The sequence below is a fragment of the Anomaloglossus baeobatrachus genome, chromosome 12 (assembly GCF_048569485.1).
Source record: "Anomaloglossus baeobatrachus isolate aAnoBae1 chromosome 12, aAnoBae1.hap1, whole genome shotgun sequence".
Classification (NCBI taxonomy): Eukaryota; Metazoa; Chordata; class Amphibia; order Anura; family Aromobatidae; genus Anomaloglossus; species Anomaloglossus baeobatrachus.
In genome coordinates, this window is record NC_134364.1 from 30,839,750 (window position 1) to 30,867,282 (window position 27,533).

Sequence of the window (27,533 nt, forward strand, 5' to 3'; positions counted from 1 at the left end):
TTCCGGTTCACACAGGCACTTTGCCCTGCTGCTGGCTGAGTCTGAAACCTAATTGCGCGTGCGTTGGCACACATTTCCGCCTTCTGCTTACCGGAACCATTCGAAGTGAATTGCGCTTGCGCGAACTGCAAGGATGTCCCTGCAAAGGAGCAAGATTTCATCCGGCTACGTGGATGACGCAGGATGCTTCAATCACATCGGGAGGATTGAAATCGGCTGCGGAGAGCAGGGACAAAAGCCAATGTAATGACTTCCATTGGGCCAGTCAGATGTACAGCGCGGGAGATATTGAAAAAGTTTTTAAAGGATAAGTTGGGGGTGGGGGGGGTGTTCAGGACACAATACACAACATTTTAAAATGCAGCACAGGTGCAGAGTACGGAAGTGATATTAGCTCATATACGAAAATACTGGTGACAGGGTTCCCTTTAAGCCCCTCAGGCAGCCCAGTGGCTTAGTGTTGCCTTTTAGCACTGGGGAACTGGGTCCAAATCCCACTAAGGTCATCTGTAAAGAGTTTGTATGTGCTCCTCATATTTGTGTGGGTTTCCTCTGGGTACTCCGGTTTTATCCCACACTCCAAAGACGTATCTTTGGATGATCAAATCTGTAAAGCACTGCGAAATATGATGGCACTGTGTAAGTAAGATAAGGATTGAGTAATCCAAACTAGACGGCGCCCAATTCATAATATATTTTGAGGATATGTGTATGAAATGAACTGATTTTTGTCTTTCCATTGGCAGAAATTCTTGAGGAGGCTTTAGTGGGCAACAATCCAGAAGGTCCCCTTTGCGAGCTGCTTTTCTTTTTCCTGAGTGCCATTTTCCAGGCATTAGCAGAAGAGGCGGAAGATGTGGCCAATGACCAAATAACAGAAGCAAAAGCAAAAGGTAAACATGTAACACATTCTTATAAGTAAAAAGAGCCTTTCTTTTTCGCTCCTAATTGGGAGACCCAGACAGTGGGTGTATAGCTACTGCCTCTGGAGGCCGCACAAAGAACTACACTTAAAAGTGTAAGGCCCCTCCCCTTCTGGCTATACACCCTCCCGTAGGAGTACGGATTCCTCAGTTTTAGCTTTGTGCGCAGGAGGTCAGACACGCACGCATAGCTCCATTGTTTTTAGTCAGCAGCAGCTGCTGACTATGTCGGATGGAAGAAAAGAGGGCCCATACAGGGCTCCCAGCATGCTCCCTTCTCACCCCACTGTATGTCGGAGGTATTTGTAAGGTTGAGGTACCCATTGCGGGTACGGCGGCAGGAGCCCACATGCTGATTCCTTCCCCATCCCTTTTTACAGGGCTCTGGGTGAAGTGGGATTTACTGGTCTCCAGGCACTGAGACCGTGCTCCATCTACAGCCCCTGGAGAAGATGCTGGATGGAGCGGAGTACATCAGGGACATGGCCCTGCTTCCTCAAGGTACTCTGTGTCCCCGTGCATTTGGCGCTCACACCGCAGCATGCTGGGTGTTGTAGTGCGCCGGGGGACATCAGCGCTACGGCGCTTGTGCCATGGCCTCATTCAGCTTCGCTGAAGCAGGCACACTTCTAGGAATCGGTCGCGCCGGCCGCTGGGACTGCGGCGCGGCTGGCACTTGTGGTGCGCCGGGGACTTCAGCGCGGCCCGCGCTTTTACGGCGGCCGCGCTGATAACTCGAGTCCCCGGCTTTTGCGGCCTGCTTCCGTTCGTTCCCGCCCCCAGACCTGCCAGTCAGGAGAGGGGCGGGACGCTGGCCACTTCTGGGAACGGTCACGCCGGCCGCTGGGACTGCGGCGCGGCTGGCACTTGTGGTGCGCCGGGGACTTCAGCGCGGCCCGCGCTTTTACGGCGGCCGCGCTGATAACTCGAGTCCCCGGCTTTTGCGGCCTGCTTCCGTTCGTTCCCGCCCCCAGACCTGCCAGTCAGGAGAGGGGCGGGACGCTGGTCAGTGCATCAGCGCTGAGGGCTGGAGTCGTTTTTACATACTCCAGCCCTCACAATAGGCACAGAGGGACACTGTTTCCCGCACTTTTGTTTGGGAACTCCCACGGACCGCCCCTCTCCACAGACACCGGCAGCCATTCCTGCTGACACGCTGAGCTGCAGAGGGGAGCCGGGGAGACCCAGACAAGGAATTCTGCGCCTTTTACCCGCTATTCAGCGGGCGGTAAGCAGCCCTCAGGGCTCACCCCCTCTTGTGCCAGTAGTATTCTTAGTATTTTGTTTCTACAAGTACTTGGTATTACATAGCGCTGGTCGCCCTTTGGCTATAGACTCTCTCACATTGCAGAGAGCCAGCAGCATGTCGTCCGTAAAACGCAAGGGTGCCAAGGCACAGACATTATATGCTTCCTGCACCGCATGTGGGACTTTTCTACCGGCAGGCTCCACGGACCCCCATTGTGTGCAGTGCTCGGCCCCTGCGGCGCTTGCACAGTCGGGACCTCTGCTGGACGTGACCCAGGGTGTACCACCTGTGAATACTGTCCAGGTGACAGGAACTGAGTTTGCAGCTTTTGCTGACAGAATGTCTCTCACTATGTCACAAATTCTTGACACATTGCGAGCTAGGCCTGTACTTCAGGCCACGGACACTGTGCAATCATTGCCCCCTGGTCCCCCTCAGCTCCAAGCTCCGGGACGGGCATATACACCTCAGGGTGAAGACTCTGACTCGGACGATGGCCCCGGGCAGCCTAAGCGGGCTCGCTATGACGGGCCTTCACATTCATCTCAATGGTCAGGATCCCAGCGAGATGAATCTATGGGTGATGAGGCGGACGTAACTGATCAGGATTCTGATCCTGGGACCGCTCTCAATCTAGATACACCAGATGGTGACGCCATAGTTAATGATCTTATATTTAACATCAATAAGATGTTAAATATTTCCCCACCAGCTCCTCTTGTAGAGGAGTCAGCTTCGCAGCACGAGAGAATCCATTTCAGATTCCCTAAGCGTACATTAAGCACTTTTCTGGACCACGCTGACTTTAGAGACGCAATCCAGAAACCCCACGCTTATCCTGAAAGGCGTTTTCCTAAACGGCTTAAAGATACACGCTACCCTTTTCCCCCTGAGGTGGTCAAGGGCTGGACCCAGTGTCCAAAAGTGGATCCTCCAATTTCCAGGCTTGCAGCTAGATCCTTGGTTGCAGTTGAAGATGGAGCGGCACTTAAAGATGCCACTGACAGGCAGATGGAGCTCTGGCTGAAATCCATCTATGAAGCGATTGGAGCGTCATTAGCGCCTTCTTTTGCGGCCGTATGGGCACTCCAAGCTATCTCAGCCGGGCTTGCGCGAGTCGACTCAGTCACACGTGCATTTGCCCCGCAGGTAGCACCATTGACCTCGCAAATGGCGGCATTCGCGTCGTACGCGATTAATGCTGTTCTTGACGCTACAAGCCGCACGGCAGTGGCGTCAGCCAACTCCGTTGTTTTGCGTAGGGCCCTGTGGTTGAGACATTGGAAAGCAGATTCTCATTCCAAGAAGTGCTTAACCAATTTGCCTTTTTCTCGTGACCGATTGTTTGGAGAGCGTTTGGATGAAATCATCAAACACTCCAAGGGTAAGGACTCATCCTTACCGCAACACAGACAAAACAAACCCCAACAGAGGAAGGGTCAGTCTGGTTATCGGTCCTTTCGAGGACCGGGCAGGTCCCAATTCGCCTCGTCAGGGGACGCCGGAAAAAAGACTCAAAAAGACCAGAGACGCTCAGATTCTTGGAGGTCTCAGTCACGCCCAAAAAGGACAGCCGGAGGAACCGTTGCCAAGACGGCGTCCTCCTGACTTGCGGTCCCCGATTCCCACACCCGCGGTCGGTGGGAGGCTTTCCCACTTTGGCGACATTTGGCTGTCACGCGTCAAAGACCGTTGGGTGAGGGATATTCTGTCTCACGGGTACAGGATAGAGTTCAGTTCTCGTCCGCCAACTCGTTTCTTCAGAACTTCTCCACCACCAGACCGAGCCGATGCTCTGTTGCAGGCGGTGGCCGCTCTAAAGGCGGAAGGAGTGGTGACCTCCGTCCCTCTTCAGGAACAAGGTCACGGTTTTTACTCCAATCTGTTTGTGGTCCCAAAAAAGGACGGATCGTATCGACCCGTCCTGGATCTAAAGTTGCTCAACAGACACGTAAAAGTCAGGAGGTTCCGGATGGAATCCCTACGCTCCGTCATAGCCTCAATGTCTCAAGGAGATTTTCTAGCATCAATAGATATCAAAGATGCGTATCTCCACGTGCCGATTGCACCAGAGCATCAGCGTTTCCTACGCTTCGTCATACACGACGAACACCTACAGTTCGTAGCGTTACCTTTCGGTCTGGCAACAGCCCCCCGGGTCTTCACCAAAGTCATGGCAGCAGTAGTAGCTGTTCTGCACTCGCAGGGTCACTCGGTCATCCCGTATCTAGACGACCTGCTTATAAAGGCACCCTCTCAAGAGGCATGCCAACACAGTCTGAAGGTGGCACTAGACACTCTCCAGAGTTTCGGGTGGATTATCAACTTTCCAAAGTCTCATCTAACCCCGACCCAATCTCTGACTTATCTTGGCATGGAGTTTCATACTCTCTCAGCGATAGTGAGGCTTCCACTGGACAAGCAGTGCTCGCTACGGACTGGAGTGCAATCTCTCCTTCAGAGCCAGTCGCACTCACTGAGGCGCCTCATGCATTTCCTAGGAAAGATGGTAGCAGCAATGGAGGCAGTCCCGTTCGCGCAGTTTCATCTGCGCCCTCTACAATGGGACATTCTACGCCAATGGGATGGGAAATCGACGTCCCTCGACAGGACTGTCTCCCTCTCTCAGACTGCCAAGGACTCTCTGCGTTGGTGGCTTCTCCCCACCTCATTGTCACAGGGAAAGTCGTTCCTTCCCCCGTCCTGGGCAGTGGTCACGACGGATGCGAGCCTATCAGGGTGGGGAGCGGTGTTTCTCCACCACAGGGCTCAGGGGACGTGGACTCAGGAAGAGTCCACCCTGCAGATCAATGTTCTGGAAATCAGAGCAATCTATCTTGCTCTCCGAGCCTTCCAACAATGGCTGGAAGGCAAGCAGATTCGGATTCAGTCGGACAATTCCACGGCGGTGGCGTACATCAACCACCAAGGGGGAACACGCAGTCGCCAAGCTTTTCAAGAAGTCCAGCGGATTTTGACGTGGGTGGAAAGCAGAGCGTCCACCATATCCGCAGTTCACATCCCAGGCGTGGAAAACTGGGAAGCAGACTTTCTCAGTCGCCAAGGCATGGACGCAGGAGAATGGTCCCTTCACCCGGACGTGTTTCAGCAGATCTGTTGCCGCTGGGGGACGCCGGACGTCGATCTGATGGCGTCACGGCACAACAACAAGGTCCCAGTTTTCATGGCACGGTCTCACGATCACCGAGCGCTGGCGGCAGACGCCTTGGTTCAGGATTGGTCGCAATTCCGACTCCCCTATGTGTTCCCACCTCTAGCATTGTTACCCAGAGTTCTCCGGAAAATCAAGTCCGACTGCCATCGAGCCATACTCGTCGCTCCAGATTGGCCAAGAAGGTCGTGGTACCCGGATCTGTGGCATCTCACGGTAGGCCAACCGTGGACACTACCAAACCGTCCAGATTTGCTGTCTCAAGGGCCGTTTTTCCATCTGAATTCTGCGGCCCTGAACCTGACTGTGTGGCCATTGAGTCCTGGATCCTAGCGGCCTCAGGTTTATCTCATGAAGTTGTTGCCACAATGAGACAGGCTAGGAAACCATCCTCAGCTAAGATCTATCACAGGACGTGGAAGATATTCTTAGCGTGGGGCTTGGCTCAAGGGTTTTCTCCCTGGCCATTTGCATTGCCAATTTTTCTTTCCTTCCTGCAGTCTGGGTTGGAAAAAGGTTTGTCGCTTAGCTCGCTTAAGGGTCAAGTCTCCGCGCTATCCGTATTCTTTCAGAAGCGCTTGGCACGGCTTTCTAAAGTACGCACGTTTCTCCAAGGAGTTTGTCATATCGTTCCTCCTTACAAGCGGCCATTGGAACCCTGGGATCTGAACAAGGTTCTCATTGCTCTCCAAAAGCCGCCTTTCGAGCCTTTGAAAGAGGTTCCCCTTTCTCGGCTTTCACAAAAGGTAGTTTTTCTTGTGGCGGTCACGTCTCTTCGAAGAGTGTCCGAGCTAGCGGCGTTATCTTGCAAATCTCCCTTCCTGGTGTTTCACCAAGACAAGGTAGTACTGCGTCCAATTCCAGAGTTTTCTCCCAAGGTGGTTTCTTCCTTTCATCTCAATCAGGATATCACTTTGCCATCTTTGTGTCCGCATCCAGTTCACCAATTTGAAAAGGGTTTACATCTGTTGGACCTGGTGAGAGCACTCAGGATTTACATTTCTCGCACGGCGTCTCTACGCCGATCTGATGCGCTCTTTGTCCTAGTCGCTGGTCAGCATAAGGGATCGCAACCTTCCAAATCCACCCTGGCGCGGTGGATCAAGGAACCAATTCTTCACACATACCGTTCTGCTGGGCTTCCGATTCCATCTGGACTGAAGGCCCATTCTACCAGAGCCGTGGGTGCGTCCTGGGCATTGCGGCATCAGGCTACGGCTCAGCAAGTGTGCCAGGCGGCTACCTGGTCGAGTCTGCACACGTTTACCAAACACTATCAAGTGCATACCTACGCTTCGGCAGATGCCAGCCTAGGTAGACAGGTCCTTCAGGCGGCGGTGGCCCACCTGTAGGAAGAGGCTGTCTGACAGCCCGTTCATGTGGTATCTTTTTACCCACCCAGGGACTGCTTTTGGACGTCCCACTGTCTGGGTCTCCCAATTAGGAGCGAAAAAGAAGGGAATTTTGTTTACTTACTGTAAATTCCTTTTCTTCTAGCTCCAATTGGGAGACCCAGCACCCGCCCTATTTGTTCTTAGGGTTTCGTTTTTCGGGTGCACATGTTGTTCATGTTGTTTCTTAAGTTCTCCGATCTTGTTATCGGATTGAATTTGTTTTTGAAACTGTTATTGGCTTTCCTCCTTCTTGCTTTGGTACTAAAACTGAGGAATCCGTACTCCTACGGGAGGGTGTATAGCCAGAAGGGGAGGGGCCTTACACTTTTAAGTGTAGTTCTTTGTGCGGCCTCCAGAGGCAGTAGCTATACACCCACTGTCTGGGTCTCCCAATTGGAGCTAGAAGAAAAGGAATTTACGGTAAGTAAACAAAATTCCCTTATTTAACAGCTCAACTATTTGCTGTGCTCCTAATTTAGAGGTATTTGTTTCTATATGACGTTTGTTTTTTTTGTTTTTTATCCATTTTGAAGTTATTCAATTATAGTTATAGGATTATTTCATTTTAACTGTATTTGCATTTTGCAGCCCTAACAGAAGCCCTGGGTGAGGACACGGACACCACAAAGTCTGCCCTGTACGCAGTAGCCTCTTTAGCAGCAGCGTGGCCCCAATTAAATCATGGTATGTTGGGCGATGTAATAACTCAAGTTGTCTAAAAATGCATTTACACTATGCAATATGCAACGTTAAATGACCGCCGATCAGTAAGTATTTTCCAGTTGGTGGTCATTAAAAATCCTGTTCACGCAGCCCGGCCGGTGTCCAGATGTGCACATTATGATCAGAAATGGATCATTCAGTGTGAATAGACTGTTTGTTCTTGGCAGCACATGTCCTGTTTACACAGGGTCATCACCCTATGTAAACAGGACGTGTGCTGCCAAGAACAAACGTCATGTGCTGCCGAGAATAATCCTCTTTCAAGTCAGCCAAAAGATCATTTTACCCCATCAACGAGCATTATACTGATCCAGGAATGGACATGTGCTCAATATGAAATATACATTAAATTATCCTCCATGTAGATGTCAACGTAATTTGGTGCAACATTAGAAAATGGCTTTAAATTTCCAAAGATCCAAAATATATTGTAATTTATTGGATGCATATCTGAAGCTGACCAAAACATACTGTACTCCTGAGATTCCTATATCGTGTGCAATCGGTGGGTCTAAATTTGGCCTTATTCGTGACTTTACAAGTCACAGTTTAGGCTGCAGTAGTCTCGAAGGTACATGTGGTGCAGATGCTTTTCACATATAATATTTATAATATTTATTAATTTATATAGCGCTATTCCACAGCACTTTACATACATTGGCATACCAACCAAATATGTTTGATTTCTTTAATACTTTGCTGTGTTAGTGTATATCCACACCATATGGCATGTTCTTCGTGCCACCCTATATTATGCACTAGCTGTACTACCCGGCTTCACCCGGGTTAATAACTGTTAACAAAATAGAATGTATTAACATTCCCGGGATAGAATGTATAAATAGAATGTATTAATGCCCGGGATAGTAACTGTCTCTCTGTTTCTCTCCCATTCTCTGTCTCCACCTCTGTATATATCTCTGTCTGTCTCTCTTTCCCTGTCTGTCTCCGTCTGTCTCAATCTCTTTCCCTGTCTGTCTATCTATCTCTGTCACTTTCCCTGTCTATCTCTTTTCCCTTTCTTTCCCTGTGTCTGTCTCTTTTTCCCTGTGTCTGTCTCTTTTTCCCTGTGTCTGTCTCTTTCCCTGGCTGCATTGTGACACGCCAACATTCCATATAAGGGCGTGGCTGCGCATTCTTCTGAAGTTCTGGCTGCACTGTGGCTCCCAGCTCCATTCGCTTTAATGGAGGCAGGTTTATTGGCGAATAACTGTAAAGCACGAGGTTAAAATTTCCCCTCAAAACATAGCCTAACACGCTCTCTGGGTCCAGACGTGTGAGTGTGCAAAAGTTTGTGGCTGTAGCTGCGACGGTGCAGATGCCAATCCCGGACACACACCCACACCCACACCCACACCCACACCACACCCACACCACACACACACCACACACACACCACACATATTCAGCTTTAGATATTGGCCATCTTTCAGAAGACCCCTTCGCCTTACCTTCCTTTATTGGCCACTTTCCAATGCTGTTTTGAGTGCTCGTTGTAGAGATTTCAATGTATTTTGAAAGACCTTTCCTTACAGATGGGATATTTATTTTAAAATTTTATTTAAAATACAGAACAAATTTATTTTTTTTTTTTCTTTTCTTAGGCTGCAGTCTAAAAGAGCTGGATCTAGATAGCTGTACACTTTCGGAGATTCTCCGTCTCCATATTTTGGCTTCCGGGGCGGAATCTAATTCTGCGAATGCTCAATATCGGTACCAGAAACAGGGCGGTTTCCTTGCGACAGATGATGCTTGTCTGGAGCTTCGTATCAACCATCCTGCCATCTTAAAGAAGCTTTCTAGTACCTCCGTGTACGACTTGTTACCTGGTGAGAAACGGCGATTGTGATTCTTGTTTTACTCGTGTAAATAAATTTGAGAATATTTAGCCATGTGTATTGGTACATCTATGTTTTAGATGAAAAGTTGAAAATTCTTCATGCCCTGTGTGGGAAGTTGCTCACCTTAGTTTCCACCAGAGACTATATTGAGGATTGCATTGAAGAGCTCCGACAGATGAAGCATGAGTTCAGGGAACTAAAAGCGGAACAGAACCGAAGAGAACGGGAAGAAGCTGCTGCTAGGTTTGTATTAGAAAAATAAATAAATGCAGATATCTTAAATGTTCTAACATGGATTGGCGTGCACTATGCAATATAGTCTAAACCAGTGTGTCTGCTCACCAACACTTAAAATTAAAGATTCACTGCACTCTCCAGAAATAATTGCAAAGTTGCTGTCGATATTTTCTTAATTGCTTCATTGGGGGAGAACACCCAGGAGAGAGGAGATCATGAGTATATGCTGCTGACACTAGGTAAAGTCGTATACACCCACCAACTAGCACGGAGATGATTAGTTTTAGCTTAGTGTCAGTAGGAGGCAGACACAGGGCTCCATTTCTACCTTTCAGTTTTGTTCCTTTTATTAATGATATCTCTTTTTGATTCGGCTTGTTATTGGGCAACAGAGCGGAGTTGTCACTTCGATATCCCACCTAGAGACCGAGAGAATAGTGTGACACTGGACTGTCAGCGCCTGCAGTCCTCTCCTATCCCAATGCCACAGTTCTGCAGCTCTACAAGGATCCTGTCTGTTGAACCAGGATAAAGGCCCCGTTACACATAGCGATGCCGTTAGTGAGATCACTGAAACGTCACAGGTTTTGTTGAGACGCAACAGCGACCTCGCTAGCGATCTCACTATGTGTGACACATAGCAGCGACCCCCGCCCCCGGCTGCGATATCGCCGATCGTACCTGAACGTCCTGGTTCATTTTCTGATCGTTGGTGTCCCGCAGGGCAGCATGCATCGCTGTGTTTGACGCCATAACGACGAGCGACCTTGTTGTTATGCAGAGGGGCGGGGAAAAGGCAACACAAAGGCAAGCCTGGGTGGAAACACTACGCCTCTATCGAGATCTGAGTCGTCAGAATAGCTGCTGTGACCGCCGAGGTCGTTATACGCCCCATTATGCTGAAGAGAATCTGTTGCATCTGGAAGGCTTGCCCTGGTACCCATGAGGACGCCATGAGGGAGTAGGCTTGAAGGAGGTGTCATCTTATTTTCCTCAGCAAATCAGACACTTGTCCTGGTGACTGTTTCCCAATAAATTAGGGAAAGGAAAGAAAACGAGAATCTCTTGAGGGTGGGTATTTTGGCTTCTGTTGTGAAACAGAGGTGCTTTTACCCCCCCGTGACGTAATTGCCCAGTTTTTCTCTGAAATGTCAGGAGGCCTGGAAAGGGAGACTGGAGGTTGACTTCTGGGATGCGGTGTCCACGTTCCATGCCTTCAGCCATAAGACACTGCGGGTCATGACAATGTTGCTGGCCAAAAGGACTTAGAATGCCGATGCGTCTAGTGAAATCGTTAGGAGATATTTCTTTATCGTTCCTTTGGGAGACCCAGACCATGGGTGTTTAGCTTCTGCCTCCGGAGGACACACAAAGTACTACACTAAAAAGTGTAGCTCCTCCCTCTGAGCTTATACACCCCCTGGTAGCCAGTCCTAGCCAGTTTTTTGCTTTGTGTCAGGAGGCATACATCCACACATGCATTCTCATCTGATTTGTTTGACTTTTGGAAAGAGTTTAAAGAAAAGCGGGTCCATGTCTGGACTCCCGGCATGTCCCTTCTCACCCCACTGTGTCGGCGGTGTTGTTAAGGTTGATTTACAAGGCTGCAGCCTTACATGCCGCGCTCCTTCACCATCCCTTCTGGGCTCTGGCTTGAAGTGGGAGCCAGCACGGTCTCCATGCCTGGCAGGAGTCCGGTCTCCATCCACAGCCCCTTGAGGATTCTGTTGGACCGGAGCACTCATCCCCAGGGACATGGCCCTGCGTCTCAGCAGCTAAGTACCTGAGACGTTTATGTTGGGGGTCCCGGTTCTTTATTGTAAGGGGAGAGTATGCTGTATGTGATTGTTTTAACTTTTCCGGCGGATTCTCTAGCTTTTGCTTGAGAACCGCGCCGATGGTGCCTGCTTGTCGGCCTCGCCGCTTAAATTTAGGCCCTGGCTTCGCCGGAGGCCTAGTTTCATTTTCCTGCCCTCGCATGTCACTCATGCAGAGGGACAGGTTCTGCTCCTCCCGGCGGCCGTTCTACACAGGGGAGGGACACTCCCCACTGCTGGGGCGTCCCTCCTTCCCTGCAGGTCTCTATAGCCCTCCAGTTCCCGCTCTTTTATAGGAACGCCCTCTTCTCAGGCAGAGTTCACTCTGCTCTGGGACATCCTGCATTCTGCATCTCTGCTGAGGTGCTGCGACTGGGGGACCGGGCTTCGGGATCTGGAGGGCACACAACACCGCGCTCAGCGGTCTGGTAAGCCACAGCCGGTCTCCGGTTGTGGACCTCTGTATATTCTCCCTGGGGTTCATTCTCTGCAAAGCCCCCACTCCAGCAGCATGTCTCACACAAGGAGCAAGGCTCCAAAGCTTTATTCTGCATGCACTGCATGTAAGCTCCTGCTGCCTGAGCCGAGCACCTATCCACATTGTGATGTCTGCTCTGACTTGGCGGTGCCACAGCCTGGAGTCTCACCCCCAGTGGTCTCTCATGCTGCTGCTGCACCTGTGATTGAACCCCCGGCCTGGGTAGAGTCCTTTTCTAGGTCCATATCCCAGTCATTTGCTGAGTCCATGGGGCTTTTGTCCAGGACTTTGATGAATATGCATCAGCCCCCCTCTAAGGGTGTTTCTAAGAGAAGGCGCAGGGTTTCCTCCCCCTCCCCATCCCACGGCTCTGTCTCAAGAGCTGACTCTCAAGATGAGGAGGATGCCCTCACTGGGGGCTCGGAGGCTATGTATCCCATCGATTTCTCTGAGGGTGACTCAGATCTTAGTGATTTGATTGCTTCTATTAATTCTGTGCTGGATCTCAATCCGACAGTATCAGAGGAGCAACTCTCTTTGGCAGAAAAACATCAGTTTACCTCACCTAAGAGAGTGAAGAGTGTGTTCTTTAACCCCCCCAGGTTTCAGACCGCTGTGACCAAACCCAGGGCCTGCCCTGACAAACGCTTTCCAAAGCGTGGTTCTGATGACCGGTTTCCATTTCCACCTGAGGTGGTCAAGGAGTGGTCTCACTCCCCAAAGGTAGACCCTCCGGTGTCTAGGCTATCAGCCAGGACCATTGTGTCGGTGGCTTGACAGCACCTCACTTAAGGATTCCACTGACCGTCAGATTGACCTTCTGGTCAAATCTGTGTATGAAGCTGCGGGGGTCGCGTTTTCCCCGACTTTTGCAGCAGTGTGGGCTCTCAAAGCCATCTCTGCTTATCTAGAGGAGATGCATTCCCTCACCAAGGAATCTATGCCTGAGATGGTTACCTTAACTGCTCAGGCTTCAGCTTTTTCATCTTATGCCATGTCTGCCATGCTAGAGGCTGCTCACCGCACTGCGGTGGCTTCAGCTAATTCTCTTGTTATCCGCAGGATTTTGTGGCTTCGAGAGTGGAAGGCAGATGCTTCTCCCAAGAAGTTTCTTGCTGGGCTCCCTTTTGCTGGTTCACGGCTGTTTGGTGAACAGCTGGATGAAATCATTAAAGAAGCTACTGGCGGGAAGAGTACTTCCATGCCACAAACCAAGACCAGGAAACCCGCCCAGGGTAGGAATCAATCGAGGTTTCGTTCCTTTCGTTCCTCCAACTGGTCATCCTCTAAGCCTTCCGCCTCGTCCGCTAACTCAGCCAAGGATCAGAAATCCAACTGGCACCCAAAAGCGCGTCCGCAGAAGACCGCAGGAGGTTCTGCGGCAGCTTCCTCATGACTCTCGGCCCGCTCCAGCCACGTCCTTAGTCGGTGGCAGGCTCTCCCACTTTGGCGACGCTTGGTTAAAGCAAGTCTCCGATCAGTGGGTGAGAGACATCATCTCCCACGGCTACAGGATAGAATTCTCTTCCAGCCCTCCAAACAGATTTTTTTTCTCTCAACTCCCCCCTGCTCCAAGGCCGCCGCCTTATCGCAGGCCGTGGCGTCCTTGCAGGCAAACGGAGTGATTGTCCCAGTTCCCGCTCAGGAACGGTTCAGAGGTTTTTACTCAAATCTCTTCCTAGTTCCAAAAAAGGACCGTACCTTCCGGCCCATCCTGGATCTCAAGCTTCTCAACAAGCATGTCCGGGTGCGGCATTTTCGCATGGAGTCTCTGCGACCAGTCATTGCCTCTATGACCCAAGGGGAGTTCCTGGCGTCCATCGACATCAGAGATGCCTATCTACATGTGCCAATCGCAGTGTCACATCAGCGTTGGTTACGTTTTGCGATAGGAGAGGATCATTTCCAATTCGTGGCTCTCCCCTTCGGGTTAGCCACGGCCCCTCGAGTATTCACCAAGGTCATGGCGGCAGTGATTGCGGTCCTGCACCTCCAGGGGTTAGCAGTGCTTCCTTATCTGGACGACCTGGTCAAGGGTCCATCCAGCGCAGACTGTCAGCGGAGTGTTTCGCTCACTCTCGCCACCCTAGCCCAATTCGGGTGGATTGTCAATCTTCCCAAATCCACTCTGACTCCGACCCAGAGTCTCACGTACCTAGGGATGCAGTTCGAGACTTTGCCGGCACTTGTGAAGTTGCCCTTAATCAAACAGCTGTCACTCCGGTTGGTGGTGCGCGCTCTCCTGAGGCCCCGCCGTTATACCCTCAGGCGTCTGATGCAGGTGCTGGGTCAAATGGTGGCCTCCATGGAGGCGGTTCCCTTTGCCCAGTTCCATCTGCGTCCTCTGCAGCTGGACATTCTCCGCTGTTGGGACAAGCGGCCTTCCTCCTTACAGAGGTTAGTGGCTCTGTCGCCACGGACCAGGAGCTCTCTTCAGTGGTGGCTTCGACCCCTCTCCCTGTCCCAAGGGCGCTCCTTCCTGGCTCCGTCCTGGGTGATTCTCACCACGGATGCCAGCCTATCCGGCTGGGGAGCGGTATATCTCCACCACAGAGCACAGGGCACTTGGACTCCGTCCGTGTCAGCCCTTTCAATCAATGTGCTGGAAACCAGAGCTGTGCTTCTAGCTCTCCTAGCCTTTCACCACCTGTTGGCGGGCAGGCACATTCGAGTCCAGTCAGACAACGCGACAGCCGTTGCCTACATCAATCACCAAGGCGGGACACGCTGCCGCCTGGCAATGTTGGAGGTCCAACGCATTCTTCAATGGACGGAGGACTCCAAGTCCACCATATCCGCAGTCCACATCCCTGGCGTAGAAAACTGGGAGGCAGATTATCTCAGCCGTCAATCCGTGGACGGTGGCGAGTGGTCCCTGCACCCGGCAGTGTTTCAGTCAATCTGCCGCAAGTGGGGCACTCCGGACGTGGACCTAATGGCATCCCGTCACAACAACAAGGTTCCGGTTTACGTGGCTCGCTCCCACGATCCTCAGGCCTTCGCCGCGGACGCTCTGGTTCAAGACTGGTCCCAGTTTCGTCTGTCCTACGTGTTTCCCCTTCTAGCTCTCTTGCCCAGAGTCCTGCGCAAGATCAGAATGGAGGGCCGTCGAGTCATCCTCATTGCACCGGACTGGCCCAGGCGAGCTTGGTATCCGGACCTGCTCCAACTGTCCGTGGAGATGCCGTGGCATCTTCCGGACAGTCCAGACCTGCTCTCGCAAGGACCGTTTTTCCGCCCGAATTCTGCGGCACTCAAATTGACGGCGTGGCTCTTGAGTCCTGGATTTTGACGGCTTCTGGTATTCCTCCTGACGTCATCTCCACTATGACTCGGGCCTGTAAGTCTTCCTCCGTCAAGATCTATCACAGGACTTGGAAAATTTTCCTGTCCTGGTGTCGCTCTTCCTGCCATTCTCCTTGGCCATTCTCGTTGCCGACCCTTCTGTCTTTTTTACAGTCCGGTCTGCAGCTAGGACTGTCCCTCAACGCTCTCAAGGGACAAGTCTCAGCTCTATCAGTGCTGTTCCAGTGGCGTTTCGCCCGGCTGGCTCAGATCCGCACCTTCATGCAAGGTGCGTCTCACATCATTCCGCCTTATCGGCGGTCCTTGGATCCCTGGGACCTTAACTTGGTCCTCACGGTATTGCAGAAACCCCCTTTCGAGCCCCTTAGGGAGGTTTCTTTGTATCGTCTTTCTCAAAAGGTGGCCTTTCTAGTTGCCATAACTTCTCTCAGGAGAGTCTCTGATTTGGCTGCGTTCTCCTCGGAGTCACCTTTTTTGGTTTTTCACCAACACAAGGTAGTTCTCCGTCCGACCCCGGACTTTCTTCCTAAGGTGGTCTATCCCTTCCACCTTAACCAGGATATTTCCTTGCCTTCCTTCTGTCCGGCCCCTGTTTGAGAAAGCGCTGCATAGTCTAGATCTGGTGCGTGCTCTCCGGATCTATGTGTCTCGCACCGCTGCGCTTAGGCGGTGCACCTCTCTTTTTGTGCTAACCACAGGGCGGCGCAAGGGTCTCTCTGCTTCTAAGCCGACCTTGGCCCGTTGGATTAGATCGACCATTTCGGACGCCTACCAGAGTACTCAGGTGCCTCCCCCGCCGGGGATCAAAGCACACTCGACCAGAGCGGTCAGTGCCTCTTGGGCTTTTAGGCACCAGGCTACGGCTCAACAAGTCTGTCAGGCTGCCACTTGGACTAGCCTGCATACCTTTTCGAAGCACTACCAAGTGCATGCTCATGCTTCGGCAGATGCGAGCTTGGGCAGACGCATCCTTCAGGCGGCTGTCGCCCACTTTTAAAGTTAGGCTCCGCCTACTTCTTAGTTTTTTGTTTATTCCCACCCAGGGACAGCTTTGGAACGTCCCATGGTCTGGGTCTCCCAAAGGAACGATAAAGAAAAGGAGAATTTCTTTATTGTTCCTATGGGAGACCCAGACATTGGGTGTATAGCTTCTGCCTCCGGAGGACACACAAAGTACTACACTCAAAAGTGTAGCTCCTCCCTCTGAGCTTATACACCCCCTGGAGATCCAGATCTAACCAGTTTATCGCTTTGTGTTCAGGAGGTCACATCCACACATGCATTCTCATCTGATTTTTCATTTTTGGAAAGAGTTTGAAGAAAAGCGGGTCCAAGCCTGGACCCCCGGCATGTCCCTTCTCACCCCACTGTGTCGGCGGTGCTGTTAAGGTTGATTCCCAGGCTGGAGCCTTACATGCCGTGCTCCTTCACCATCCCTCCGGGGCTCTGGCTTGAAGTGGGAGCCAGCACGGTTCTCCATGCTTGGCATGAGACCGGTCTCGCTCATCCCTCAGGGACTTGGAACCCTGCATCTCAGCAAGCTAAGTACCTGAGACGGTTATATTTGGGGTCCCTTGTACTTTATTGTTGTGGGAGAGTGTGGTGAGTGATTTTACTGACATTTCCGAAGGGTTCCCTGGCTGTCGCCTGAGAACCGCGCCGATGGTGCCTGCGCGTCGGCCGCACCGCTAAAATTTAGGCCCCGGCTTCGCCGGAGGCCTATTTTCGGTTTCACTGCCCTCGCATGTCATTCATGCAGAGGGACAGCGCGGCTCCGCCCAGCGGCCGTTCTACAAAGGGGAGAGACACTCCTCACTGAGTACATGTCTCCCCCCCTGTGAATCTCTTTAGCCCTCCAGATCCCGCTCTGAGTGAGTCCCGCCCCCTCTCTTCACTCCGGTGGCCATTTTCTCAGCGTTTTTTCCCTGCGATCACCACTGGTCTGCAGCATCCCTGCTGAGGTGCTTGGGAGTCCGGGCTTCAGGATCTGGAGGGCACACAAACCGCTCCAGCGGTCTGGTAAGCCACAACCTCTGGTTGTGGACCTTCTGTATATACTCTCTGGGGGTCATTCTGGCAGAGCCCTCACTCCAGCAGCATGTCACACACGAGGAGCAAGGCTCCAAAGTTGTTTTCAGTATGCACTGCATGTAGGCTCCTACTGCCGGAACCGACCACCTATCCACATTGTGATGCCTGCTCTAACCTGACGTTGCCTCAGCCTGAAATCGCACCCCCAGGGTTCTCTCTGGCTGCTCCGGCTCCTGTGGCTGAACCCCCGGCTTGGGTAGAATCCTTAACCAGGTCTATCTCCCAGTCTTTTGCTGACTCCATGGGACATCTGTCCAGGACTTTGCTGAGCATGCATCAGCCCCCTTCACAGGGTGCCTCTGCTGCTAGGTCTCTCTCAGGACCGGAGCTCACAGAGGATTCATCATCTGCAGCCAGGCCCCGTCCTTCTAAAAAGAGACGCAGGGCTCCCTCTCCTTCGTCCCTCGGCTCGGTTTCAGAAGCTGACTCGCAGGATGAGGAGGATGCCTTTACTGGGGGCTCGGAGACTGCCTCCATGTGCCCCATTGGTCTGTCCGAAAGTGACTCAGATGTTAGTGATTTGATTGCGTCCATTAATTCTGTACTGGATCTCAATCCGCCAGTATCAGAGGAGCAACCCTCTCTGGCAGAAAAGCACCAGTTTACCTCGCCTAAGAGAGCAAAGAGTGTGTTCTTTAACCACTCCAGTTTTCAGGCCGCTGTGACCAAGCCCAGGGCCTGCCCTGACAAATGCTTCCCTAAGCGTGGTTCTGATGACCGTTTTCCCTTTCCACCTGAGGTGGTCAAGGAGTGGGCTCATTCACCAAAGGTAGACCCCCCGGTGTCTAGACTCTCAGCCCGGACCGTCGTATCAGTGGCTGATGGCACCTCGCTTGAGGATTCCACTGACCGCCAGGTTGACCTTCTGGCCAAATCCGTATATGAGGCGGCAGGGGCCTCGTTCGCCCCGACTTTTGCAGCAGTCTGGGCTCTCAAAGGCATCTATGCTTCCCTAGAGGAGATGCATTCCCTCACTAAAGAATCTATGGCTGAGATGGTTGCCCTAACTTCCCAAGCTTCGGCTTTTTCATCCTATGCCGTGTCTGCTATGCTGGAGGCTTCTCACCGCACTGCGGTGGCTTCGAATAATTCCCTCGCTATCCGCAGGATCTTGTGGCTTTGAGAGTGGAAGGCAGATGCTTCTTCAAAGAAGTACCTTGCTGGGCTCCCTTTTGCTGGGTCCCGGCTGTTCGGAGAACAGCTGGATGAAATTATTAAGGAAGCTACTGGCGGGAAGAGTACTTCCATGCCACAAACCAAGAAACCTGTCCAGGGTAGGAATCAGTCGAGGTTTCGTTCCTTTAGTTCCTCCAACTGGTCGTCCTCTAAGCCCTCGGCCTCGTCCACTAACACTGCCAAGGACCAAAAATCCAGCTGGCGCACAAAAGCGCGTCCACAGAAGACCGCAGGTGCTGCTGCCACTAAGGCAGCCTCCTCTTGACTGTCTGTCCGCGCCAGCAACGTCCTTAGTCGGTGGTAGGCTCTCCCACTTTGGCGACGTGTGGTTTCAACACGTCTCCGATCAGTGGGTGCGGGATATCATCTCCCACGGCTACAGGATAGAATTCTCTTCCAGCCTGCCAAACAGATTTTTTCTGTCAACTCCCCCCTGCTCCAAGGCCGCCGCCTTCTCTCAGGCCGTGGCATCCTTGCAGGCCAACGGAGTAATTGTACCGGTTCCCGCACGGGAACGGTTCAGAGGTTTCTACTCAAACCTCTTCCTAGTCCCCAAAAAGGACGGTTCCTTCCGGCCCATCCTGGATCTCAAGCTTCTCAACAAGCATGTTCAGGTGCGGCATTTTCTCATGGAGTCTCTGCGGTCAGTCATTGCATCAATGACCCAAGGGGATTTCCTGGCATCCATCGACATCAGAGATGCCTATCTGCATGTGCCAATTGCAGTTTCACACCAGTGTTGGCTACGTTTTGCAATCGGAGAGGAACATTTCCAATTCGTGGCTCTCCCCTTCGGGTTAGCCACGGCCCCTCGAGTATTCACCAAGGTCATGGCACCAGTGGTTGCGGTTCTGCACCTACAGGGGTTGGTAGTGATTCCTTACCTGGACGACCTTCTAATCAAGGCTTCATCCAGCGCAGACTGTCAGCGGAGTGTCTCGCTCACTCTTGCCGCTCTAGCCCAATTCGGGTGGATTGTCAATTTTCCCAAATCCTGACTCCGACCCAGAGTCTCACGTACCTAGGGATGCAGTTCGAGACTCTGCCGGCACTTGTGAAGTTGCCCTTAGTCAAACAGCAGTCCCTCCAACTGGCGGTCCGCGCTCTGCTGAGGCCCCGCCGTTATTCCATCAGGCACCTGATGCAGGTGCTGGGTCAGATGGTGGCGTCAATAGAGGCTGTTCCCTTTGCCCAGTTCCATCTGCGGTCACTGCAGCTGGACATTCTCCGCTGTTGGGACAAGCGGCCTTCCTCCTTGCACAGGTTAGTGGCTCTGTCGCCACGGACCAGGAGCTCTCTTCAGTGGTGGCTTCGGCCCCTCTCTCTGTCTCAGGGGCGCTCCTTCCTGACCCTGTCCTGGGTGATTCTGACCACGGATGCCAGTCTGTCCGGCTGGGGAGCGGTATGTCTCCACCACCGAGCGCAGGGCACTTGGACTCCGTCCGAGTCAGCCCTCTCGATCAATGTGCTGGAAACCAGAGCTGTGCTTCTAGCTCTCCTAGCCTTTCACCACCTGTTGGCGGGCAAGCACATCCGAGTCCAGTCAGACAACGCGACAGCAGTTGCCTACATCAATCACCAAGGCGGGACACGCAGCCGCCTGGCAATGTTGGAGGTACAACGCATCCTTCAATGGACGGAGGACTCCAAGTCCACCACATCCGCAGTCCACATCCCAGGCGTGGAAAACTGGGAAGCAGATTATCTCAGCCGTCAAACCGTGGACAGCGGCGAGTGGTCCCTGCATCCGGCAGTGTTTCAGTCAATCTGCCGCAAATGGGGCACTCCGGACGTGGACCTAATGGCATCCCGTCACAACAACAAGGTTCCGGTTTACGTGGCTCGCTCCCACGATCCTCAGGCCTTCGCCGCGGACGCTCTGGTTCAAGACTGGTCCCTGTTTCGTCTGTCCTACGTGTTTCCCCCTCTAGCTCTCTTGCCCAGAGTTCTGCGCAAGATCAGAATGGAGGGCCGTCGAGTCATTCTCATTGCTCCGGACTGGCCCAGGCGAGCTTGGTACCTAGACCTGCTCCATTCGTCCGTAGAGGTGCCGTGGCATCTTCCGGACCGTCCAGACCTTCTCTCACAAGGTCCGTTTTTCCGCCAGAATTCTGCGGCTCTCAGATGGACGGCGTGGCTCTTGAGTCCTGGATCTTGACGACTTCTGGTATCCCTCCTGAAGTCATCTCCACTATGACTCGGGCCCGTAAGTCTTCCTCCGCCAAGATCTATCACAGGACTTGGAAGATTTTCCTGTCCTGGTGTCGCTCTTCCGGCCATTCTCCTTGGCCTTTTTCCTTGCTGACCCTTCTGTCTTTTCTACAGTCCGGTCTGCAGCTGGGATTGTCCCTCAACTCTCTCAAGGGACAAGTCTCGGCTCTGTCAGTGCTGTTCCAGCGGCGTATCGCCCGGCTGGCTCAGTTCCGTACCTTCATGCAAGGTGCGTCTCACATCATTCCGCCTTACCGGCGGCCCTTGGATTCCTGGGACCTCAATTTGGTTCTCACGGCTTTGCAGAAACCCCCCTTTGAACCTCTCAGGGAGGTTTCTTTGTTTCGTCTTTCACAGAAGGTGGTCTTTCTAGTAGCCATAACTTCCCTCAGGAGAGTCTCTGATTTAGCTGCGCTCTCTTCGGAGTCACCTTTTTTGGTTTTTAATCAAGACAAGGTGGTTCTCCGTCCGACTCCGGACTTTCTCCCTAAGGTGGTTTCTCCTTTCCACCTTAACCAGGACATTTCCCTGCCTTCCTTTTGTCCGGCTCCTGTTCATCGCTTTGAAAAAGCGTTGCATACTCTGGATCTGGTGCGGGCACTCCGGATCTATGTGTCTCGCACCGCTGTTCTTAGGCGGTGCACCTCTCTTTTTGTGCTAACCACAGGTCCTCTCGGCTTCTAAGCCGACCTTAGCTCATTGGATTAGGTCGGCCATTTCCGATGCCTACCAGTGTACTCAGGTGCCTCCCCCGCCGGGGATCAAGGCACACTCGACCAGAGCTGTCGGTGCCTCTTGGGCTTTCAGGCACCAGGCTACGGCTCAGCAAGTCTGTCAGGCTGCCACTTGGTAGTGCTTTGAAAAGGTATGCAGGCTAGTCCAAGTGCATGCTCATGCTTCGGCAGATGCGAGCTTGGGCAGACGCATCCTTCAGGCGGCTGTCGCCCATTTGTGAAGTTAGGCTCCGCCTACTTCTCAGTTTTCTGTTTATTCCCACCCATGGACTGCTTTGAGACGTCCCAATGTCTGGGTCTCCCATAGGAACGATAAAGAAAAAGAGAATTTTGTTTACTTACCGTAAATTCTTTTTCTTATAGTTCAGTATTGGGAGACCCAGCACCCTCCCTGTTGCCTGTTGGCAGTTTCTTGTTCCGCGTGTTATCACCGGCTGTTGTCGTGGACAGAGTCTCCGGTTGTTCCGGTTCTTACTCGGTTCTACTTGTGGGTGGCTATTCTCCTTCAGCTTTTGCACTAAACTGGCTAGGACTGGTTACCAGGGGGTGTATAAGCTCAGAGGGAGGAGCTACACCTTTTAGGTGTAGTACTTTGTGTGTCCTCCGGAGGCAGAAGCTAAACACCCATGGTCTGGGTCTCCCAATACGGAACTATAAGAAAAAGAATTTACGGTAAGTAACAAAATTCTCTTTTTTCCAGTGTGGACAATCTGGTCCACTAGTTCGGAGGTACGAGGAGCCAGACATAGGATGCCCTAGTGAAGGAGCTTGGCCCAGGCGGACACCGCATTGGATACCCATGTGGAGGCGAAGGACAGGCAGAGTTTTTGGAAACACTTTTCTGGATTCACCCATTGTCTGGAGAAAATTCTGCTGAATTCTTTGTGGTTAGCGAGTACCCGAGGAGATAGTTTTAAATTCTTCAAAGGTACGGAGTGTACAGATTGAGCCGCTTCCTCATCCTTAACGTTGAGGGTATGATTAACTGTTCTAATCACACAATCCATCATATTCCAAAGCATAGAAATCTGATCCAAGTCTAGATCAGAATTGGATTGGGGGGGGTCCCTCTACCAAACCGCTGGGAGTGTCGGAGGAAGGAGAACGAGAAGATGCTGCTGAAGGAGTGGGAGGCCTGCAAGAAAGAACTAGTGGGAGACATTGAAGAAGAATTGAGCTCGCTTCTTGGATCGCTTATGTGGTCTGCCAAATCTGAGTTGGAGGGGGAGAAAGGTGTTTGCTTGTGCTCCCGCTGCCCACAGTGGAGGGCTCCAGTAGGGGTGGCATGGTGTGTGGACTACAGTTTGGGTAGAGGGACAACATCTGACTAGAGGGAAAAGTCTTGTAACAAGAGGTGCAAGAGAGTGGGATCGAAGTTTCCTGAGGTTAAGCACAGAAGGGAGGGATGTGCCAGAGGAAAAGATGCTAGGGGGATGGGGGGGTTGAGGAGCTGCCCCTAGGAGGAAAAGCTTAGGGTCCCGTTACACATGGCAACGTTCCAGCGATCACGACAACGATACGACCTTGTCAGAATCGCTGGTACGTCGCTAGTGAGCTGGCAAACAGGCAGATTAATTAACGACACCGCAACGATACGATGATCCGTTTTCACCTGGGAACCCTCTCAAGGTGGGTGGTATCTCCTGACCAGGGACGTGTGACTTTCCGTAGTCAATGACGCTTGGGTTCGGGGTGTCATTTCCTACGGCTACAAAATAATTTTGCATCTCGGCCTCAGGTGTTCTTTAGAGACACCCCCCCCCCCCCCCCCTTCCTTTGAACCGATACGAGAAGTTTCCTTTTCTGCATGGTTGCCTTCTTGACAGCCATCACCTCGATCAGGTGAATGTTGAGACTTGTAGCTCTCCACCTGGTCTTCCATCAGGACAAGGTTGTATTATGCCCAGTTCTATCCCTCCTCCCGAATGTTGTTTTTTTTTTTTTTTTTTCCTTTCACCTTAGTGAAGACTTAATTGTTTTCCCAATTGTTCCGTCAGTCTCCTGTTCACCCTCGGGAACAGTCACTTCATACGGTGGTTTCCTCACCTACAAAGAATGCAATGCAAATTATTTAAAAATCATACAATGTGATTTATTTTTTCTGGATTCTGTCTTTCACAGTTGAAATGTATCTATGATAAAAGTTACAGACCTCTCCATTCTTTGTAGTTGGAAAACTTGCAAAATCGGCAGAGTACCAAATACTTTTTTTCTTCAGCGCTCTATTGGGAGACCCAGACGATTGGGGTATAGCTACTGCCCTCCGGAGGCCACACAAAGCACTACACTAAAAAGTGCAAGGCCCCTCCCCTTCTGGCTATACCCCCCCGTGACATCACGGGTTCTCCAGTTTTAGCTTTGTGTGCGAAGGAGGTCAGACATCCATGCATAGCTCCACAGATTTTAGTCAGCAGTAGCTGCTGACTATGTCGGATGGAAGAAAAGAGGGCCCATGTAGGGCCCCCAGCATGCTCCCTTCTCACCCGTGGATGGTGTTGTAAGGTTGAGGTACTTATTGCTAGTACAGAGGCCGGAGCCCACATGCTGTTTTCCTTCCCCATCCCCATGAGGGGCTCTGGGTGAAGTGGGATCTTACCGGTCTCCAGGCACAGAGACCGAGCTCCATCCACAGACCCAAAAGAACCTGCTGGATATGGAGCTGAGTATCGTCAGGGACAGGGCCCTGCTACATCAAGGTACTCTGTGTCCCCGGGCAAGCGCGCACACACACACCAGCATTGCTGGGAGTGTTAGTGCGCCGGGGACAACAGCGCGGAGCGCTGGTGCTATTATTCACTGCAGCTTTGCTGAGTGAATTTATGTATTGAAAACGGCCGCGCCGGCCGCTGCTGATTGTTTGTTTTTTTTTACATTGTGGCGCGGCTGGGACTTGTGGTGCGCCGGGGGACTTCGGCGTCGGCCATGCACATAGGACGGCCGCGCTTATTGCTCGAGTCCCCGGCTTTGCGGCCTAGTTTTCATTTCGTTCCCGCCCCAGCCCTGCCAGTCAGAGGAGGGGCGGGACGCTGTACAGAAGCTCAGCGCAGGGAGCTGGAGTCTGCTTTGCATTCTCCAGCCCCCTCTCACTGAACACAGTGAGACGCCGGGTTCCCGCTCTTGGCTGGGGCTCGCCCACGGCCCGCCCCTCTGCACAGGACAGGGAAGAGAAGCCGGCAGCCATTATGGTTTCCACTCTGGGAGAACGGAACCAGTCACAGGTTTTTGGGCGACCTCGCACCCGCTCTTGTGCGGGCGGTAAGCAGTACTGACACCACTAATGCTGAAGTGGGCTTTTGGGCTGTGTGCTGATATGCTATGCACTGTACTGTACTGTCGCTATTCTGGGCAACAGCAGCAAATAAGCAATGCTGCTGAGGCACAAGCTTTCAATGCTTCTTCGTTTGCATGTGCTGCAGTGTTTACTGTCAGATTGGGCAACAGCAGCAGTAGAGCAATTTGTGCTAAGGCACAAGCTTTCAATGCTGCTTCGCTTGCATGTGCTGCACGGTTTATTGTTATGATATACATTCACTGTATGTCGCTATTCTTGGCTAATGCGCCCAGATAAACAGACAAAAGCAGCAGTAGAGCAATGGTGCTACGGCACAAGTTTTCAATGCTGCTTGACTTGCATGGGCTGCAGTGTTTACTGTCATGCTTGTATGCTATACATTCACTGTATGTCGCTATCCTTGGCTAATGTTCCTGGATAAATAGACAACAGCAGCAGAAAGGCTAGGGTGCTAACGCGCAAGCTTTCAATGCTGCTTGGATTGCATGGGCTGCAGTGTTTACTGTCATGCTGTATGCTATACATTCACTGTATGTCGCTATCCTTGTCTCATGCTCCTAGATAAATAGACAACAGCAGCAGAAGAGCAAATGTGCCAAGCACAAGTTTTCAATGCTGCGTGTACTACATGTACTGAAGTGTTTATTTGTACTTCATGCTTGTATGACTATTCACTGTACGGTCGCTATCCTCGGCTAGGCTCTTAGATAGCTAGACAACAACAGCAGAAAAAGACAAGTTGCCAATGCACGGGTTTTCTATGCTGCTTGTACTGCATGTCATACGGTTCCAGGACCCCCAGTGCGTGCAATTGCTCAACCGGGGTCTCTGCTATATGTGGCCAAAAGAACCACCTGTGATCTCTGTCCAGAGACAGGGACGAAGTTGCAGTTTTTCCGCTGATATATTGTCTGTGACTATGACTGACATCTTACAGACCTTGCACCCCAAGCAGACCGTGGGCAATATGGTTGCAATGACCCTGGCCGCCCTGATTTGGAGCATCTCAAGGCGCCAGAGTGATTCCAGGCATCCCAGAGAGCAGGCATCCGACACGGTCGACAGTCCCAGATGGCCTAAGCGGGCTCGCTGGGATTAGCCCTCGACTACATCACTGGGCAAGGTCCCAGCTGGAGTACTCTCTGTACGTTGAGGCAGACGTAGCTGTTCAGGACTCTGATCCTGAGACCGCTCTCAATCCGGATACACCGGATGGTGACGCTATAGTGAATAATCTTATTGCGTCCATCAACGAAAGGTTGGGTATTTCTCCCTCAACTCCTCCAGTGGAGGAGTCAGCTTCACAGCAAGAGAAATCTCTATTTCAGTATCTCAAGCGTATATTGAGTACTTGTTTAGCACTCTGACTCCAGAGAAGCAGTCCAGAAACGACACGCTTATCACGATAAGCGTTTCTCCGACCGTATTAATGAGACACGTGTCGCTCCCCCCTGACGTGGTCAAGCGCTAGACCCAGTATCCAAATATGGATCCCCCAATCTCCATGCTTGCAGCTAGATCTATAGTTGTAGTGGTGGATAGGACTTCACTTCAAAATGCCATTGACAGGCAGATTGGCCTCTGGTTGCAATCTGTCTATGAAGCTATCGGCAGGTCGGTTGCTCCGGCAGTCGCAGCCGTGAAGGCACTCCAAGCTATTTCAGCTAGTATTGCGCAGGGGGTCGCTGTCACAGGTACTCTCGGTCCCAGCAGCGTCTTTAACTCGCAATGTCGGCATGGCGAATCATGCTGTTATTGCTGTCCGAGACTCTACGAGCCGGACGTCAGTGGCATCCGCCAACTCCGTGTTTTTACGCAGAGGCTAGTAGTTCAGAGATTGGAACAGAGGCTGCTTCCAACGAAGTGCTTAACCAGGTTGCCTTTATCTAGTGATAGTCTGTTGGTAAGGGTTGAATGAAATCATTCAACTATCCAAGACGACTCAAAAAGCCCAGAAGGGCATAGATTCCTAGCGGGCTCAATCACGCCCGGGGAAGGCAGCCGGAGGACCCGCTACCAAAGTGTTTTTCCTCATAATTTTCAGCCCTCTCACTCCGCAACCGCGGGGGGGGGCAGACTCCCCCGCTTTAGCGGCATTTACCTACCGCAGGTCAAGGGCCTGTGAGTGAGAGTCAGTTTGTTTTCAAACTACCGCACCGACCGAGCTGAGGCTCTTCTGCAGGCGGAAAGAGCGGTAATCCCTGTTCCTCTTCAGGAACCAGATAGGCATTTTGCTCCGACCTGGTCGTGGTGCCAAAATAGGACGGCTCCTTCCGTCCCGTTCTGGCATTTATACTGCTTAACAAGCACGTGAAAACCAGGCGGTTCCGGATGGCATCACTCCGCTCCGTCATTGCCTCTCTGTCTCAAGGAGTTTTCCTAACATCAATAGACTACAGGATGCTTATCTACACGTGCCGATTGCTCCGAGGCACCGGCGTTGGCTACGATTCGTTATTAAAGACGAGAATATTTCGTTTCGTAGCCATACCCTTTGGCTGGCGACAGCCCCACGGGTGTTCACCAAGTTCGTGGCAGCAGAGGGAGCAGTCCCGCGCTCTCACGGTCACTCTGTGATCCTTTACTTGGGCAATCTACTGGTCAAGGCACTCTCCTTTAGAAGCATGCCAACACAACCTGAACAGGGCGCTGGACCCTTCCCAGAGTTTCGGGTGGGTCTTCAACTTTTCAAGGTTGAACCCAATCGCTGGCATCTCCTGGAGAGTTTTCACACTCTCTCAGCGATAGTGAAGCTTCCGCTGGACAAACAGCGTTCACTACAGACGAGGGGGCAGTCTCTCCTTCAAGGAGGCGCCTCATCCAGAGGCGAGCTTTTTTCACGCAGTTTCATCTGCGTCCGCCTCAATAGCACATTCTTCGCTTATGGGA

The 27,533-nt window shown here is 52.0% G+C and overlaps 1 protein-coding gene across 2 annotated transcripts in view; it reads left to right on the top strand.

Moving 5' to 3' along the window:
• BAZ1A (bromodomain adjacent to zinc finger domain 1A) overlaps nucleotides 1–27,533 on the top strand; it is a 285,238-nt gene that overhangs the window by 116,975 nt on the left and 140,730 nt on the right. For both annotated transcript variants that reach the window (XM_075330124.1, XM_075330125.1), the window contains exons 12-15: nucleotides 747–893; nucleotides 7,327–7,422; nucleotides 9,066–9,290; nucleotides 9,380–9,545. In XM_075330124.1, coding sequence (XP_075186239.1) covers nucleotides 747–893; nucleotides 7,327–7,422; nucleotides 9,066–9,290; nucleotides 9,380–9,545 — 634 coding nt within the window. The remainder of the gene's footprint in view (nucleotides 1–746; nucleotides 894–7,326; nucleotides 7,423–9,065; nucleotides 9,291–9,379; nucleotides 9,546–27,533) is intronic.